This window comes from Daldinia loculata (assembly GCF_022478755.1).
Source record: "Daldinia loculata strain CBS 113971 unplaced genomic scaffold F4817scaffold_62, whole genome shotgun sequence".
In the NCBI taxonomy this organism is placed as follows: domain Eukaryota; kingdom Fungi; phylum Ascomycota; class Sordariomycetes; order Xylariales; family Hypoxylaceae; genus Daldinia; species Daldinia loculata.
Window position 1 is genome coordinate 127,823 of NW_026054916.1, and position 15,070 is coordinate 142,892.

General features: G+C 45.4%; 6 protein-coding genes across 6 annotated transcripts; 2 read left to right on the forward strand and 4 right to left on the reverse strand.

The window, feature by feature from the left end:
• Nucleotides 1-424: 424 nt before the first annotated feature.
• On the forward strand, nt 425-1,981 carry F4817DRAFT_247246 (RNA polymerase II transcription mediator complex subunit 9-domain-containing protein). Its single transcript, XM_049299118.1, has one exon. It carries the CDS (start codon nt 1,172-1,174, stop codon nt 1,676-1,678), a length of 507 nt encoding a protein of 168 aa, XP_049155421.1. The 5' UTR covers nt 425-1,171; the 3' UTR covers nt 1,679-1,981.
• On the reverse strand, nt 1,866-3,698 carry F4817DRAFT_247234 (TBCC-domain-containing protein). The gene is made up of 4 exons (XM_049299117.1): nt 3,237-3,698; nt 3,016-3,176; nt 2,313-2,960; nt 1,866-2,257 (listed from the first exon to the last, which is right to left on the reverse strand). Exons 1-4 carry the CDS (start codon nt 3,364-3,366, stop codon nt 2,054-2,056), a joined length of 1,143 nt encoding a protein of 380 aa, XP_049155422.1. The 5' UTR covers nt 3,367-3,698; the 3' UTR covers nt 1,866-2,053.
• A 200-nt stretch (nt 3,699-3,898) lies between these two features.
• On the reverse strand, nt 3,899-5,496 carry F4817DRAFT_349047 (uncharacterized protein). Its single transcript, XM_049304776.1, has 2 exons — nt 4,315-5,496; nt 3,899-4,264 (listed from the first exon to the last, which is right to left on the reverse strand). Exon 1 carries the CDS (start codon nt 5,205-5,207, stop codon nt 4,398-4,400), a length of 810 nt encoding a protein of 269 aa, XP_049155423.1. The 5' UTR covers nt 5,208-5,496; the 3' UTR covers nt 3,899-4,264; nt 4,315-4,397.
• Nucleotides 3,925-4,297, reverse strand: F4817DRAFT_247291 (uncharacterized protein). Its single transcript, XM_049299119.1, has one exon. It carries the CDS (start codon nt 4,196-4,198, stop codon nt 3,962-3,964), a length of 237 nt encoding a protein of 78 aa, XP_049155424.1. The 5' UTR covers nt 4,199-4,297; the 3' UTR covers nt 3,925-3,961.
• A 296-nt stretch (nt 5,497-5,792) lies between the features above and the next one.
• On the reverse strand, nt 5,793-8,227 carry F4817DRAFT_349051 (PK beta-barrel-protein domain-containing protein-like protein). The gene is made up of 2 exons (XM_049304777.1): nt 7,731-8,227; nt 5,793-7,678 (listed from the first exon to the last, which is right to left on the reverse strand). Exon 2 carries the CDS (start codon nt 7,580-7,582, stop codon nt 5,879-5,881), a length of 1,704 nt encoding a protein of 567 aa, XP_049155425.1. The 5' UTR covers nt 7,583-7,678; nt 7,731-8,227; the 3' UTR covers nt 5,793-5,878.
• Nucleotides 8,228-8,414: 187 nt separating this feature from the next.
• Nucleotides 8,415-12,583, forward strand: F4817DRAFT_349054 (uncharacterized protein). Its single transcript, XM_049304778.1, has 3 exons — nt 8,415-10,019; nt 10,074-12,260; nt 12,325-12,583. Exons 1-3 carry the CDS (start codon nt 8,775-8,777, stop codon nt 12,397-12,399), a joined length of 3,507 nt encoding a protein of 1,168 aa, XP_049155426.1. The 5' UTR covers nt 8,415-8,774; the 3' UTR covers nt 12,400-12,583.
• Nucleotides 12,584-15,070: the final 2,487 nt, after the last annotated feature.

Consider the following 15,070-nt stretch of genomic DNA (forward strand, 5'->3'; position numbering starts at 1 on the left):
ATATATGTATAAAATTAACTAATTGGTTAATTAAAAAGTTATATTATATAAAATTATTTAATTAATACTTTTTAAAACAATTATTTTTAAAAAACTTTAAATATTTTAACAATAATATATTATATAAATATATAACTTAAATAATTATTTTTACCTTAATTAAAGTTATAAAATAATATTAATTATAATATTATAATTGTTAAAATTATAAAATTATTTAACTTTATAAATATAAATGGTAATTAAAAATTAAATTAAAAATTAAATTAACAATTAAATCCTTTAATTTAATTGGTTAATCCTTTACATTATATTGGTTAAACCAATATTTCTATAACAATAAACCGTAATAAAGCTTAAAAGTACACATTTAATATTTTCTAAATTGTGGCAAGTGACCCCTTACCAACTTTAGTTTAATGTGCGATTATTTTTTTTATTTTGGCACAGTACCTTGTCTGGTCAACCGTATATGGGCTAGGGATGGCTTATAGTGGGGGTTAGTCTCTATGCTCCGTTCAAAAATCCGTCTATCGATAACATTGTCTTGCCATTATTCCCCTCAGGTGATTATTACACCTTACGTTTACGTAGTGTATTTGCTTCTATTATTTATTAATATTAGGTACCTGATCCATATACTTTCGAGGATATGAATCATTGAATAACGCGTAGTAAGTACCTAGGTACATAAACAGCAAGAAATGAGCTCGGACTATGAAACCGAAACCATAGGTACATCATTTTAATCTTGAAGATCAGTATCACGAGTCTGCAGTCGGCCGGATAACCCCACCTGCAGAGGTGAATGTCAACTTGACGTCAATGCGCAAACCCCACATGTCGGAAGGACAAGCTCAGATCTCCGACTCGCAGGAACGCGGTCCGCCTAATACATAATACAACACCAATAGTCAAATCATCGTTGACGAAACTATTGACAATCACATCTAGCTCTATTAATAGCGTTTGAGGCTGATTTCAGCTGCCCTTTCGCCATCAAGGTTCGCTTTTACGTAAACTACCACCGCATATTAGCGTTTAGGTGCCAAACAGCTAATTACAAAGTACTCAACTCTGGATGTCTTTGTCCTTAGCTAAACCCCGAAACCTCTTATTCAACTTCACGTTTTTCTATTAACTAAGATATCACGCAATATTTGCATTCACAATGGCATCAACAACGGCAGCACCGAAGACCCAAGTCCTCGCCATGCCCGACGGCCTCAACCCCGACTATCTCGACACCCTAACCGAACTCGCCGTGCTCCTCAACCGCCTGCGCACCCCCTCCGGCACCGCAACAGGCAACACGCCCGCACCCACGCCCTCCCATCAACCCCCTCCACCTCCATCCCACCGCCATCCGCACTCGCAGAACCAGTCCCAGGCGCAAACTAACAACGGCGCCACGACGACGACCAACACAGGCGAGCTGGCCCTCAAGGAGATCCCGCCTGCCGCTGACGTCCTTAAGCACCGATTCCAGCGCGCGCGCGTGCTGATCCGCGGTCTGCCCGATATGAACCGTACTATACCCAACCAGGAGGCTGAGATTGCGGCGCTCGAAGCTCGGCTCGCGCGGCAGCGGGATATGCTGGATAAGCTGCGCGAGATGGGTGCGCAGTTGGCGGCGCAGCAAGACGATGGGGATCGTGATAGGATGATTATAGATTGAGTGAGCGATGGCAATGGGGCAAGCGAGGAAAAACAAAACAGGAGAGCGACTACGGGTTGCTTGGCTCGTCGTTAGATATGCGCGGTGCAGAAGCTGTTGTATACTTGCATTGGCATGGAGTTTGGGTGTTCAGGCTATTTCACGATACGGTACGGTACGATACCATGAGGCAGCGTTAGGGGGACCAGGCGTGGGAATACAGCGAGGGTTAATCATTCATAAAAACTACCTGTTCCTGGGAATTGTGTGTATTACAATATTACACCGGATAAAGACCGCAATAAAACCCGACGCCATACGCTAGACCCGTGCTTATACATCGAAACTCGAACAAGGAGACAGTTTCAAAGGTGTATTCGGAAGGAATTAGGACGATCATGAGCTGAGAACGCCAGCTCTACGCAGTATATCGACCGTGCCGAGGCTAGGATTTCCACACACAGAATTCTTCCACACGTCCTCCGGGATGCGCTTCTCCTCGGGCAAGACGGCCCAGTTCGGAGATGGTTCGGTCTTGAGCCACTTGAAGTCGTCAACCTGGTCCCACTGGCTCTCACCTTTAATCTCTAGCTTAGTGGCCTATTGCAGGATTATTAGCGCATCTTGTTTATATAAATAGTTGGAGACAACTTACATAGAGCTCCGGTAGAGGTGCGAATCGCATCCCTGAGCAGTCTTCGATAATAGGATGGCTTGAGCAATGGAGATATACGTCAACATTCTCACACTCGTGGATACGGACCTGTCGTGCAGCCACCACAACTATACTATTCCGCAATCCAGTGATATGAACCGGTCCCGCAACATGGCCAGCGATAATCAAGCTCTCCCTAATATTCTTTAATGCCAGGCCAGCAAACGGCGTTCCTGCGCTCGTAGGTGCTGTCATATCCACGACGCATCGCTCGAGATTCGTCAGACTTCCCGAAGACGTAGCCCTGGATGCTGTCGAGGGCAGCATAATGTACAGTCCGGAGTGGTCGTAGATAGAAATACTCTTAGCGTTAGAGAAACTAGGTTTTCTTACACCTGACTGTTGTTCAAGCTCTTCGTTGTAGTTCTTCGCTATTTCAGCAGCGGTGCCTGCGGCATCACGTTTTGCTGCATCCAAGACCGGCGACTGCCTAGATCCCACATTGCTGAAGGAAGTACGTTGGCGGGGATCGGCTCGAGGTTCTGCTCCCGATGCTGCTTTGGAGGATTTTGACTTGAACTGGAATCTTGACTTTGGGGCAAACTTGGCCGTCGTCTCGTTGAGTTTATCTGTGAGGGCTTTCATAGCCTACCCAGATGTGAGAATGAAGATCAATATTTACCAGGCGATTAGTGGTTAGTACCTGAGCATATGTTCGTTGGTCGTAGGCCGGGATATAATCGCCAGCGTCCATAACCTCGTTAGACAGGCGGGATATTCCAGCTAGGACCACGTCGATGCAGTCCTGCCTCTCGCCGCCAACAGGGGATAGAGTCGCAAGATCATCGATTTGGCTTTGTATAGCTTCGATGGGTCAGTTTGAAGAGTAATTACACCACCAACGACAGTAAGGAAAAATCTCACCAGTTATTTCAGCTTGGAAATACCGAAAGAACTTCTCTTTAGATTCGGACATATTGCGTTCTGCCATTGCTCCTAAATAGGAGTTCAGAGTTGGGATTGGTCTAAAAGGAATAAAAATTTGAGTTTCCATATTGGATAAGATACAAATTTCGAAACAATATTCTCAATGGGTTATGTTCAGGTTATATTTTAAAATAGTACCTTTATATTTACTTGCTGCCTTAGGTATGGAAGCTAACGTCTACGGACGCGGAGTAGCTTGGGATGCGACTGTAGTGGCATATATGTATAGGTATATCCCTAGTTTCGGAAGAATGCGACGCGATGTGATGTAATGCCTTAAACGTAAGCGATCGGGGACAAGAATAAGATAACGCGGGGAGTCACGATGCCGTGCTGCAAGATGTCGTCGATGGAGACGGAATGCTTGAATGGTACATATGTATGTTAGAAGCATCCGAAAAGCATCTGTTGGAGAGAAAAGACGTCGATCAATTGGTTCGACAAAACCCTGTTTGGCGGGGCAGCGCATGACGCTAAACTACCTTTTACCAGTCATAGTCGTTCCACCTCCCCCCTGCCCCCACGCACATGGGGGTCGTGCTACCCCATTAGCCCGTCAGGGAAGTCCCCTAATTCGAATCTGACGTAGCCCTGTACCGATCCGGTCCTTGTCCGTCGAACTTATCTCCTCCACGATCATCAGCCATCAGGTCTCTCTCCGACTAGCCAATCCACCATACATGTTGGACATTTCTTATTCGTCCATACGATATTCGTAAATATCTGTCCAGTTCCACTTCGGCTTCATACGGCCTGAATGTCTCCTGACATCGGAAGAGAAGAGAACCTTGGTCGAATACATAGTAGAATCTCACATGCGGTGACATAGCTCCAAGTCCAGAAACTTCGAGCCAAGTAGCTCCTAAATACACTAATATAGGTATAGAATCTTTACACATTACCTATGTATATCCCATTATTCGAACGGATGCTATACATGGCGATACCAATATTACCTACCTAAGGTAGGTAAAGATTTGTAGAAATTGGCTACCTAAGCTAAGAATATAGAAAGAAATACTAAGCTACAGCAACCTCTACACGGCCAATTCCCCCTTACCATTTTGGGAACCTCACATCTCATAGCAGGTCAACCCTTTATCTTCCACAATTGCGAGTCGTGCACACGGTAACCTCGTGGATGTACCTGAGCTTGCCGCCCTCAACCCGGATAAAGTTGGTGCTAGGCGTACCATCAGGCTTTCCCGCGTCGATGAACGGGAAGTCGTTGAAGATGTCGAGACCGCCAACTTCCTCATCGATGACGTACCGGCGGTTTCCGACCTTGAATGGCTCCGGGAACTGCGGCATCACGCACGTGTTGGCCGTCGGTCGCGAGCCCCCTGTGTAAGAGCCACCCTCGAGACGAGCGCACGGCGTGCCGTACGGGACCGCGACGGTACCATCACCCCAGCTGTCTAGATACGCATCGCCGGCAGCCTGGATGACCTCGCGACTGTCACGCTTGTCCTCCGGGATCGTGTCCCACTTCTCCTGCTTAGTCCAGTAGAGCTGCCCCGTCGCGTTGAAGGCCCAGTCGCCTTGGTCCGCGACAACCGATTGTACGGCCGTGATCTTGTCGTTGGTAAAGAGCAGGCGCGTGTGGATGACGTACGGGTTCTTGTTGGTAGCCGCAGACAGCTCGGTGAACGTGGCACATTGGGTTGTGTCGTGCAGACTGCGGTTGAAATCGATGGTGATGGCTTGGCTTAAAATACCTTTTTTGATATCCCCCGGCGTGTCGTTCTCCAAGTAGCTGGCGTTGCTAGCCAGAGTAGGCAGATTCGGGTCTCCGGCAGCTTGGGCTTTGACGTATGCCGCTGTGGCCTCCTGAAGTAATTCTCGGCTGCATGCTGCTGAGGCCGGCGAGGCGAGACCCGCGCCTAGTAAAAGGAGCGAATAGATCATTGCTCTTGTTGTATCTCAAAGTTATTCTTAGATATCCAATTGCTTCCCCAGGCTAGTCATGAGCATTGTCGCGTTGAGATGTCGCTTCATTTTGTAGGAGGCGAAGCCGGAAAAGGAGGGGCTCCTGAATTTTGCCTCAGCCCGCCTCATTTTGGCTTATATACCCGGCTTAAAACATCATGGCACTTGGAGAAGATAAGGATGAACTGCTACTTGCACCGCTTAGGGGCTGGAACGCGATTCTCCGGTACAGGTTACCTTAGATTAAATCGAGTGGCTACTATTTTTTGGTGACTGTTGCGTCCAACTCATGCTGCTAATTAATAAGAAATAGATTTGCCGTCTACCCTTATTTATATGAAGGTGGAGATTGTCGACCGTAAGATATCCTAACAGATCTTACTCCTCCGGGGTCTATTGTACTAGATCTCGGCAGTTTAGCCGTAATCTCGAGACTGCCGGACTCCGGCCCGGCCAGAACGCGGCAGTCCACAACCTTCGGCAGTGACAATATAGTAACTCTACAGTAATAGTAGCAAGACAGGTTGCTTGACTAATCATATGGCGCACATCGAGAGATTGAAGTGTAGAAATTAGTTATATTGATCGTGTAGATAGGATTAATAATTGGTATCAAGGAACGCTCATGCTAGAATTCAGGTGTGGTCCTCTTAACAATCAATCACAATCCTTCCCTTACCACGGCTCACACAGGCCAACATACTGCTTTCCTTCTGCTCGTCTTCGAGGGCTACACCTTGGTGAACAACCTTCCCTTTGCAAACATCCACCATGCAGGTTCCACAATTTCCTACGAGGCATGAGGACTCTATCTCGAAACCGGCTTCGTTAAGGATGTCCAATAATGATTTCTCTCGAGGGACCTGAAGAACCTCCCCGGTATTTTTAATCTCGGCTTCAAAAGGGTCACCCGTTCCAGTTCCAGCACCGCCAAACTCTTCGAAATGGGTCTGGGATCGGGGATAGCCTAACTTCGTTGTCGCGTCACGGCAGGCGGCAAGCAACGACGATGGGCCGCAGCAGTAAACTAAAGTCTTGCAATTATCCCCGCAATCGTCGGGCGATGGAATAAGCGCAGCCGCGTCCAAGCGTTTGCCCTCGCTCTTTGCGTAAATAGTAGTTCTGCTGGCTGGTAGATGATCAAGGTATGCGGCCTCCTTTTTGCTACGGACAGCGTAGTGAATCTCGAAGTCGGCAGATATCTTCTCGAGGGCCCTAATCTCGCCAATGAAGGCGGTGACACCAATGCCACCTAAAATAAAGATGTGCCTTGTTGGTGTATCGATTTGGTCGCTAGTTATTATAGGAATGACTGCAGTGTGTCCCTTGGCTACCTCTAGAATATCGCCAATCTTAAAGTCATCGTGTAGATATAGCGATCCACCTCTTGAATCATCATCTTTCGCGATTCCCAGCTCGAATGATCTCATATCACCCGACACTACCGAGTAAGCTCTGGTGAACTTAGAATCTGGTCCGAACCTGAGACGCACATGCGGAAAGCGCCCGAAATTTAAATCTTTCACGTCCGTGTTAGATTCCTCAGGCTCGAAGATGAATTTTTGTACTCTCGGAGTGAGCCTGGTTTTCTCAACCAACTTATATAAGTGCCATGGCACAGCAAAGTTGCCCAGGAGGCGTTGGTTCATGTTCTCGATCCCTTTAGAAAGTCGGTTCCGGGTTAAATTAAGAAATTCCCGGCTAAGTCCTTCCAGTTTACTAATCTCCTCTATCGCTTCCATGTTATTTGAGTCCGTATAAAGGATAGAGTGTATTCTTAAGAGAGGCCATCGTGGGTTGATACGTTCAATCAATTCGATCGGGTCGCCTTCTTGGACATCACCTCCCCGGAGAACTCGATAGTACCATCCGGTAAATCCAGTACTCTGGATGAGTCTTGACATCTTCTTGTACTCAAATCGGTGGTTCAGCTTATAGCAGGGCTGCCTTAGCATAGTAACCTGGACGATGGCGTCGGGCCCCAACCGGAATTTGTCTCCGAGGCATAGATTGGCTTCCGAGAGGTGCGCGGAAGATATATTCTCGCCGAACGCGCCAACTTTGAACTTGTGAGCACGTTCCGGTAGGATATTCTTCCATTCCTCATAGTGGCGGGGATCATATTGATGAATGGCGTTATCCGGACTATTGTGGTTGATATACTGGCGCTCGTCACCCTCGAGGCCGCCTGCTGTGAGCCGGATCTTGCCTTGCCGGGGTTGTTTATTGATCGCCGACGACAAACCTTTGACGCCCCCGAAAGGCCTGATTTTTCCCGTCCGCAAACTCGCAATAAAATCCTTCGGTGGGAGCGGAGCTAGATCGAGATCTGATCCGGAGAATTGGGAACCCATGATTAGATATCGCACTATGAATTACTATGCTCAAATCTCGAGATGGAACAAGTATCCAGGTATCCAGGTACGAAAGAATTGGGACCTTTGAGGAAACTAAAGAATTAGTAATTTATATGATCGACTCGTAACGGGTACTAGTTCTTACGCGATCCCAGTCATACCCAGGCTAATGGAGTCGGCAATTCTGAAAAGCGCGATCTTGATAGGGTCTATATTTTATAGCTTATCGGATGCCGCCGTGGGCTTTGACGCGACTGGCTAGGTAGGTAACTACCTGGTATATTACTAGTACTTCAATGAAGACATATAAAGAGGTAGCTGGTAGGTAATAATGCACTCACAATCACCAAATGAAATATATTTGCCAAAATTATATCGGAATAAACGCTATAACAAAATGTTGGTGAGTAAGGGAGTGCTATATATTTTGACAGCTGTAATGGTGTTAGGTACCTAGGTACGTAAAAGAACATTCGAATGTAATACTACCTGGTTGTGCCTTTTATCCTACTTTTCAGCGGTTCTTTTAATCGCTTATTCCCTCGATCAAGGGGGTCTAGACAAGTATGGAATTTATAAGTTAACAGCTATTTGTGCATAATGGTTGTCTCGCGGGCTCGGTTCCGATACTTAAGTTTAAACCGCCCCTTATGCTACTAGATCGATTGGAAATTCTCCATTAAATTCTTTACCCCGGATTTTACTAAGATGGTATAGCTCGGAATCTTCCGCAGCTAATGAGGTGGTGATGAATATGTGACGCAGACTAGCATTAAGATAAAGACAAATCAATAGCTCCCTACCTTACTAGTCCAATCAAAAGCCTTACGTTGATATTAAGAAGAATGAATTTACCAAATAGAGTTTCTGACTATTTGACTGACATTGCTAGACATAAAGTTTAATGCCCATCAAGCGTAACTAGGTAGTTAGTGTAAGTGGCGAGTAATGAACATGGATGGATTCTAGAATATTATCTATCTCTACGACGTCGAGCAGACAATGATGGCTCTGGAGAAACCCATCTTCTCGTCGCCATTGCTATTAGTCTTGAAGATTAACGCTGACATGTCAGCGCCAGCGTAACTATTGCATTAACCTACTGTCGGTCGCTCTCATAACCCACTCTCTTTAGTATTTACTAGACACTATCGCTACGACCGAAGCTACGACACCTAATGGTGCCGTGATGGTTCCAAACGGTGAAAGGATAGGCTTACCCATACATGGGTGTGCGTCCGAGGAGAAAGGCAGTTGTCGAAAGGCGCCGTCGGTAGTCGAAGAGCAGGACTTGGATACCTCTAAATCATCTACTCTGCCGATCCAGAAGCTCATTTTTAATATTGATTGGAGCAAGTCGGCTCTCGGTCCAAGGGACCAATGGAGCTCGGAGCTTCGACACATGTCTCGCTTCCTCTTAGCTGACACGAGTCCGGCCATATTGTTTTGGGGAGAGCCCTCCTGTATCATTTATAATGATGCCTACCTTCCGATATTGGGGAATAAGCACCCGGAGTCCATGGGAATGGATGCTTCCCAGGTGTTCTCTACCATCTGGGACCAACTCTCCGGGAAAATCTCTGCGCAGCGACGAACCGGCCAAACGTGTACGTGCACGAGCACTAGGCTGCTAATAGACAGGGACGGCCATGTTGAGGAGACTTATTTTGATTGGAAGCTTATCCCGGTCACTAATGACGAAGGAGAAGTGAAAGGATCGTACGGAACACCCATAGACAGGACTGAAGATGTTATTTGCTCGAGACAGAACGAGTGCATTCAGCAACTATGCCGCCATACCGCAACAGCGAACAATATGAAGGAACTTTGGCATACACTACTAACCGGACTTAGCTATAATAGCAAGGATATTCCGTTTGCGCTATTATACTCGTTAGACGAGCAACATAACATTAGTTCCACCCCCAGTCAGCCTAACTACCCGTGTCACTTAGAGGGCATAATTGGAATAGACCGCGAGCGTATCATGGGACCGGAATATCTCGATCTCTCATGCGATATTGACGGGTTTGCACCGACCATGCTCAAGACCCTGAAATGCGACTCGGTGCTCATATTAGAAGAAAGCGACCCGTCATTACATAAACTATTAAACGGTATCGGATGGAAAGGATATACGTTAGCTAAGGAATTTGCTATCGTATCGATCAAAGACGATTTTAAAATAGCGGCATTCATGGTAGTTGGCCTGAACCCTTACCGAAGGTACAGTAGCGGATTTTGCGAGTTCTTGAAACTGGTGGCAGATGTCGCGGCGTCACAGGTATCGCGGGCCAGATTATCGGAAGAAGTTTCACGACATAACGACTTGGCTAAACGAGCTCAGCTGGATCGTAAACGAAGCGATATGAGATTCTCTCGATTTGCCGAGCGGTCCATTGTTGGTCTTGCGGTTACCGATGTGAACGGCAAGGTAATATGGCTATCCAACTTAGAATAATCGAGGATCCGAGTTAATTATTGATAGATTATATACGCGAATGATGTGTGGTATAAATTCTCTGGCCTCAGTCCTGCCGATCAGAATAATCTGAGTTGGTTCGACAGCGTAGTTCCAGAAGACGCTGATTTACTTCGAGAATGGCAAGAAAAGGTTCTTTCTAATAAGACAGGAGGGACATTTCAAATTCGCTCCAGAGAGCCATTCCGTCGAGGCCAAATGTATTCGGATCATCGAACGGGGATCTGCGCCTGTTATTCGGACTTGGACGAGTTTGATGAGGTTGAAAGTATAATGATCTTTACAATGGACATAAGCGAGCTCAAGTGGACTGAGCAGCAGCTTATATCTCGTTCGAAAGCGCTTGAGGAGTCGGAGATAAAATGGCGGAACTACGCAGAGCACTGCCCTCTTGGAATCTGCCGCACGGATGGGGATGGTCACGTCCAATATGGCAACGATGCATGGCGGTCTTTCTACGGCTTTGGACCTGATAGTCCCTCTCCAGATATTCCGCAGCCGTGGCTACCATGGGTCCGAGAAGATTACCTACAACCGTGTAAAGACTTCTTCGCTCGACTCCAACAGCACACCGGGCCCGAATCTTTTGAGTTCCAGCTAATTGATAGGACTTATACTATTTCGGGTGGCGACAATACTGTGACTAACGGCGCCTACGTCGTCGCTACCGGGTTCTCCCAATTCAAAGAGGATGGGACAGTTGACCATATAGATTTCTGGGTAACAGATATTAGTGGTCAGAAGATGGCTGTTAAGGTTCTGACAGATAAGATGGAAGAAGCTATTCGGTCAAGGACTCAACAGGAGAGGTTTATGGACATGATAAGCCACGAAATACGGAACCCCCTATCAGCGGTTCTGCACTGCAGCGAGGAAATTATCGAATCAGTTAAGAGAAGCTCTGCCACACTAGATGCAGTATTCGATGGCAAACTGGCCATAAGCTCAAACAGCCCCGCGAAAGAGATCTTAAAGGAGGAGGTTGACAGCGCACTGGACGCTGCCAATACGATTGTATACTGCGTGCAGCACCAGAAGCAAATCGTCGACGACGTGTTAACAGTTTCGAAGCTCGACTCTGACCTACTAGTGGTATCTCCTATTCCCGTCCAACCAATGGCGTTGGTTCGCTCGTCATTAAAAATCTTCGACGCCGAGCTAAAGATGACAGGTATCAAGCTGAAGGTTATCGAGGACGATTCCTTGTCCATGCTCGGCTTAGGGTGTGTTCTACTGGACCCGCACAGATTCCTCCAAATCGTGATTAATCTTGTCACGAACGCTATCAAATTCACAAAGACCTCGAAAAGAAAGGAAATTGTTGTAAGGGTAGCCGGAACGACATATCGTCCTCTCGAAAGTGAATTAGGGGTAGATTACGTGCCACAGAGATATTCACCCGTTAGCCCTGTATTCGACGGCTGTTCCCTCGGTGGTCTAGAAGAACCTCAAGAAGATGTGTTTCTCTCCTTTTCCGTCAAAGACACGGGCAGGGGTTTGACAGAGAGCGAAAAGGCGCAGGTTTTTAATCGCTTCGCTCAGGCATCTCCGAAAACGCATATCGAGTACGGGGGATCGGGTCTCGGCCTCTTTATCTCTCGCCAGATTACCGAGATGCTTGGGGGCGAGATAGGCATGGCCAGCAGCCCCGGCTCGGGTTGCAAATTCGCATTTTACGTCAAGACCCAGCGTTGCGAATTTCCTCGCTATTCTTCGAATGCTTCAGAACCTGTTGTTAGACTAAGTCGATCGCTTAGTATAGCTGCAGACGGGACCCCGCTGCCATTGGAAGACGAAGATGAACAGGGTGGTTTCCCCCAAATATCAGAGGACCCAAGCCCTCCACCACACGAACATCCGCCAATCAAGGTTCTCGTTGTCGAGGACAACTTGGTTAACCAAAAGGTCTTGTGCAAGCAGCTGCGTAACCACGACTTCGTCGTGAAAGCTGCCAACCACGGAAAAGACGCCCTCGACGCCGTGCTGGATAACAAAACCGAGGTCTCGCATGCAAAGAGCCCGTTCGACGTGATCTTGTGCGATATCGAAATGCCGATCATGAACGGTATCGAGTTTACGAGGGAGATTCGGAGGCTAGAAGCAAAGGGCGAACTCACGGGACATATACCAATACTCGGAGTTACAGCCAACGTGCGTAGCAAACAGGTTAGCGGCGCTATGGAAGTAGGCATGGTACGTCGAGTCCAGAAAATACGCTAGTTATTTGATGCAATATTGACTTTCTTACCTATATTAGGATGGCGTAACGACGAAGCCGTATCACATCGAGGAGCTTATTGCCCATATCGGAGATGTATGTGCTAAGTATTAAGTTCCAGCGGGTTTCTATTTACTGTGCCATGCCTACCTATACTCACGGGGAGTTGAAAGGGAGTTCATTATGCATTAGCTACCGGGCTGGAGGGTTTACTTATTTTAGCAAGATTAATTTTTGGGTCCGTTGTGTTATTGTATACGTAGCGTAGTTATCTAAGGGCGTATTGCTGGAATAGCAGATATACATATATATAATATAATATAATAATAATATATGAATATTTTCTCACGATTTTTGTTATTTTATACATACCTCCTAAGGTAGGTAGGTTAGATACAAGGAAATCGTTTATTACAACAAGGTGTAAAGTGGCGTCGAGGCCGAGAATGTAAAAAAGGGGGTAGATACAGTGCGAAACACGTACACATTACGGTAGCAAAGGTGGTACGGTTGACCAGACAAGCCACTGTGCCAAAATGAAAAAAATAATCGCACACTAAACTAAAGTTGGTAGGAGGTCACTTGCCACAATTTAAAAAATATTAAATGTGTACTTCCAAGCCTTATTACGGTTTATTGTAATAGAGATATTGATTTAACCAATATAATGTAAAGGATTGGCCAATTAAATTAAAGGATTTAATTGTTAATTCAATTTTTAACTACCACATTTACACATTCAAATAACTTTACAATTCTAGCAATTATAACATTATAATTGGTATTGGCTAATAGCCTCAATTGATGCGAAAATAATGATTTAGGTTGCATGTTTATACGATGTATTGTTGTTAAGATATCTAGAGTCATTTGAAAACAGTCGTCTTAAAGGGTATTAATCAAATAGCCTTATACGATACAGCCTCCTGATTGGCCAGCCAGCCAGCCTCATACATACATACATATATCAGAGATCATTCAAAAAGACCTCGTTTTCAGCCTTTTTGCCTCGGAATGACTGTATGCGACCGTATAGTCTTTAACCAATGTATGCGACCAAGTAAAAGCAATATGTAAAAATAGATAGCCATTGCATCGTTATTTGAATTGAATTGAATTGAATTGAATTAGACATGAAGCTGTAACAGAGATGTGGTGTAAAGATAAGGATAAGGATAAGGATAAGGATAAGGATAAGGATAAGGATATTGCCAGACGGGCGGTGTAAGATTTAGCCAATAGAAGGGCGCGCATCTTAAAAAGAGTAGGTTGGGACTATTCCAAAAGTACAAGTGTATAGTAGTAAATTTGTATGGTGGGGGAGGTATTTGACGATATATGACAGCCCTACATACTACCCGGATAGGCCGCCCCGTACCTAAGTACCTATCATCCCAGAGATAGATACGTACACGTGATATCCTTTGAGACGACTGTTTTCAAAAGACTTTAGATATTTTAACAACAATATATCGTATAAACATGCAACCTGGATAATTACTTTCGCTTTAATTAAAGCTATAAAATGATACCAATTGTAAAGTTATAATTGCTGGAATTGTAAAGTTATTTAAATGTATAGATACTTTAATAGTTAAATTTTTTGATTTAATAAAAGATTACTTTTTTAAAGCATATTATATATAACGTTATAACGTATGTATTTAAAAAGGATAATCTTTTTTCCCCATATAAAAGTGCCAAGTACCGTAATAATTCGAGCTAATTGCGCTAACCTGTGGCTGACTACCCTTTTAAGCTAAGCTCACAGATTTTTTTCATTTTGGCACAGTGGCCTGTCTGGTCAACCGTAGGTGGTTCCGTAATAGATGTAGGGTTTCGTTTAATACCTCCTGTAAAAATACGGTACTATTACGTATTTTAGAAACGCTAAATAGATGATCTATAATCCGTACACCCTTAACGCGTTTGCCAATCTCCGTAGTTACCGCGAGAATAATTCTTAACAAAACCACCCTGATTAGTTCATGTTATCCTAGGCATTGCAGTGGCATAGTGGCTTCATAACCTTTTCTAGAAACTGCATCGCAAAGTATTCCGGGCCAAGGTCGTCAGATGGAAGTTCGCATTCAAGCAGCGTCCTGACAACGCCTTGATATTTACTTCCCATCCTCCATCCTCCATCCAAGCTCCGTACGCACCGTATCCAACATGCGCTTCCTCCACTCTGCTCTGGTCCTATTCTTGTTGGAGCTAGGGACTAAACTCCAGCATCCGATCTCGCACAATACAACGCCTAAGCTGTAGAGATCTAGCCGTTTAGTAAAGCCTCTGTCGGCATCGGGATGATAATAATGCTCTAGGTAGGGCCTTGTTCTGGAGTGGGCTTAGGGAAAGGGAGCTCTCCTCTTGCTACCTAAGTTAAATAATAACGTTCGTTAATGCGTTTAAAATGTTGGGCTTCGGAAGAATAGCATGCTTCATGAAATATTAATTCACTTGTGCAATCTTCACATACTGCATAATGCTTATTACGGCACCATTCAGTTGGTTTTCATATGCTAGGTCCTAAAAATAGGGGCCCTGAGTGATTCCTTGACACAACTGGGGCTATAGGGGCCTATTGCTGTGATTCTTTAGCGGGAAACTCAAGACACCTATTAGGTGTATTTATTATCATAAATCCTTTCGAACTTGTAGTAGGTTATCCAATCCGTGAAAGTCCCAGATTAGAGTTATAAGGACGCGAGGTTGGAGAAAATAAACTCGAAGCCCTTGGCCATAATTAATACCATCGGTACCGTTCCTAATTAACATGTAAGCC

Coding starts and splice junctions, on each gene's coding strand:
- F4817DRAFT_349051 (XM_049304777.1), bottom strand. CDS start 7,582: ATGGGTTCCCAATTCTCCGGATCAGATCTCGATCTAGCTCCGCTCCCA.
- F4817DRAFT_247234 (XM_049299117.1), bottom strand. CDS start 3,366: ATGGAAACTCAAATTTTTATTCCTTTTAGACCAATCCCAACTCTGAAC. Junction 3,177..3,236: donor TTTCCAAGCTGAAATAACTG/GTGAGATTTTTC, acceptor GACCCATCGAAG/CTATACAAAGCCAAATCGAT. Junction 2,961..3,015: donor ACCAACGAACATATGCTCAG/GTACTAACCACT, acceptor ACATCTGGGTAG/GCTATGAAAGCCCTCACAGA.
- F4817DRAFT_349047 (XM_049304776.1), bottom strand. CDS start 5,207: ATGATCTATTCGCTCCTTTTACTAGGCGCGGGTCTCGCCTCGCCGGCC.
- F4817DRAFT_247246 (XM_049299118.1), top strand. CDS start 1,172: ATGGCATCAACAACGGCAGCACCGAAGACCCAAGTCCTCGCCATGCCC.
- F4817DRAFT_349054 (XM_049304778.1), top strand. CDS start 8,775: ATGGTTCCAAACGGTGAAAGGATAGGCTTACCCATACATGGGTGTGCG. Junction 10,020..10,073: donor TTACCGATGTGAACGGCAAG/GTAATATGGCTA, acceptor AATTATTGATAG/ATTATATACGCGAATGATGT. Junction 12,261..12,324: donor GCGCTATGGAAGTAGGCATG/GTACGTCGAGTC, acceptor TACCTATATTAG/GATGGCGTAACGACGAAGCC.
- F4817DRAFT_247291 (XM_049299119.1), bottom strand. CDS start 4,198: ATGTGTAAAGATTCTATACCTATATTAGTGTATTTAGGAGCTACTTGG.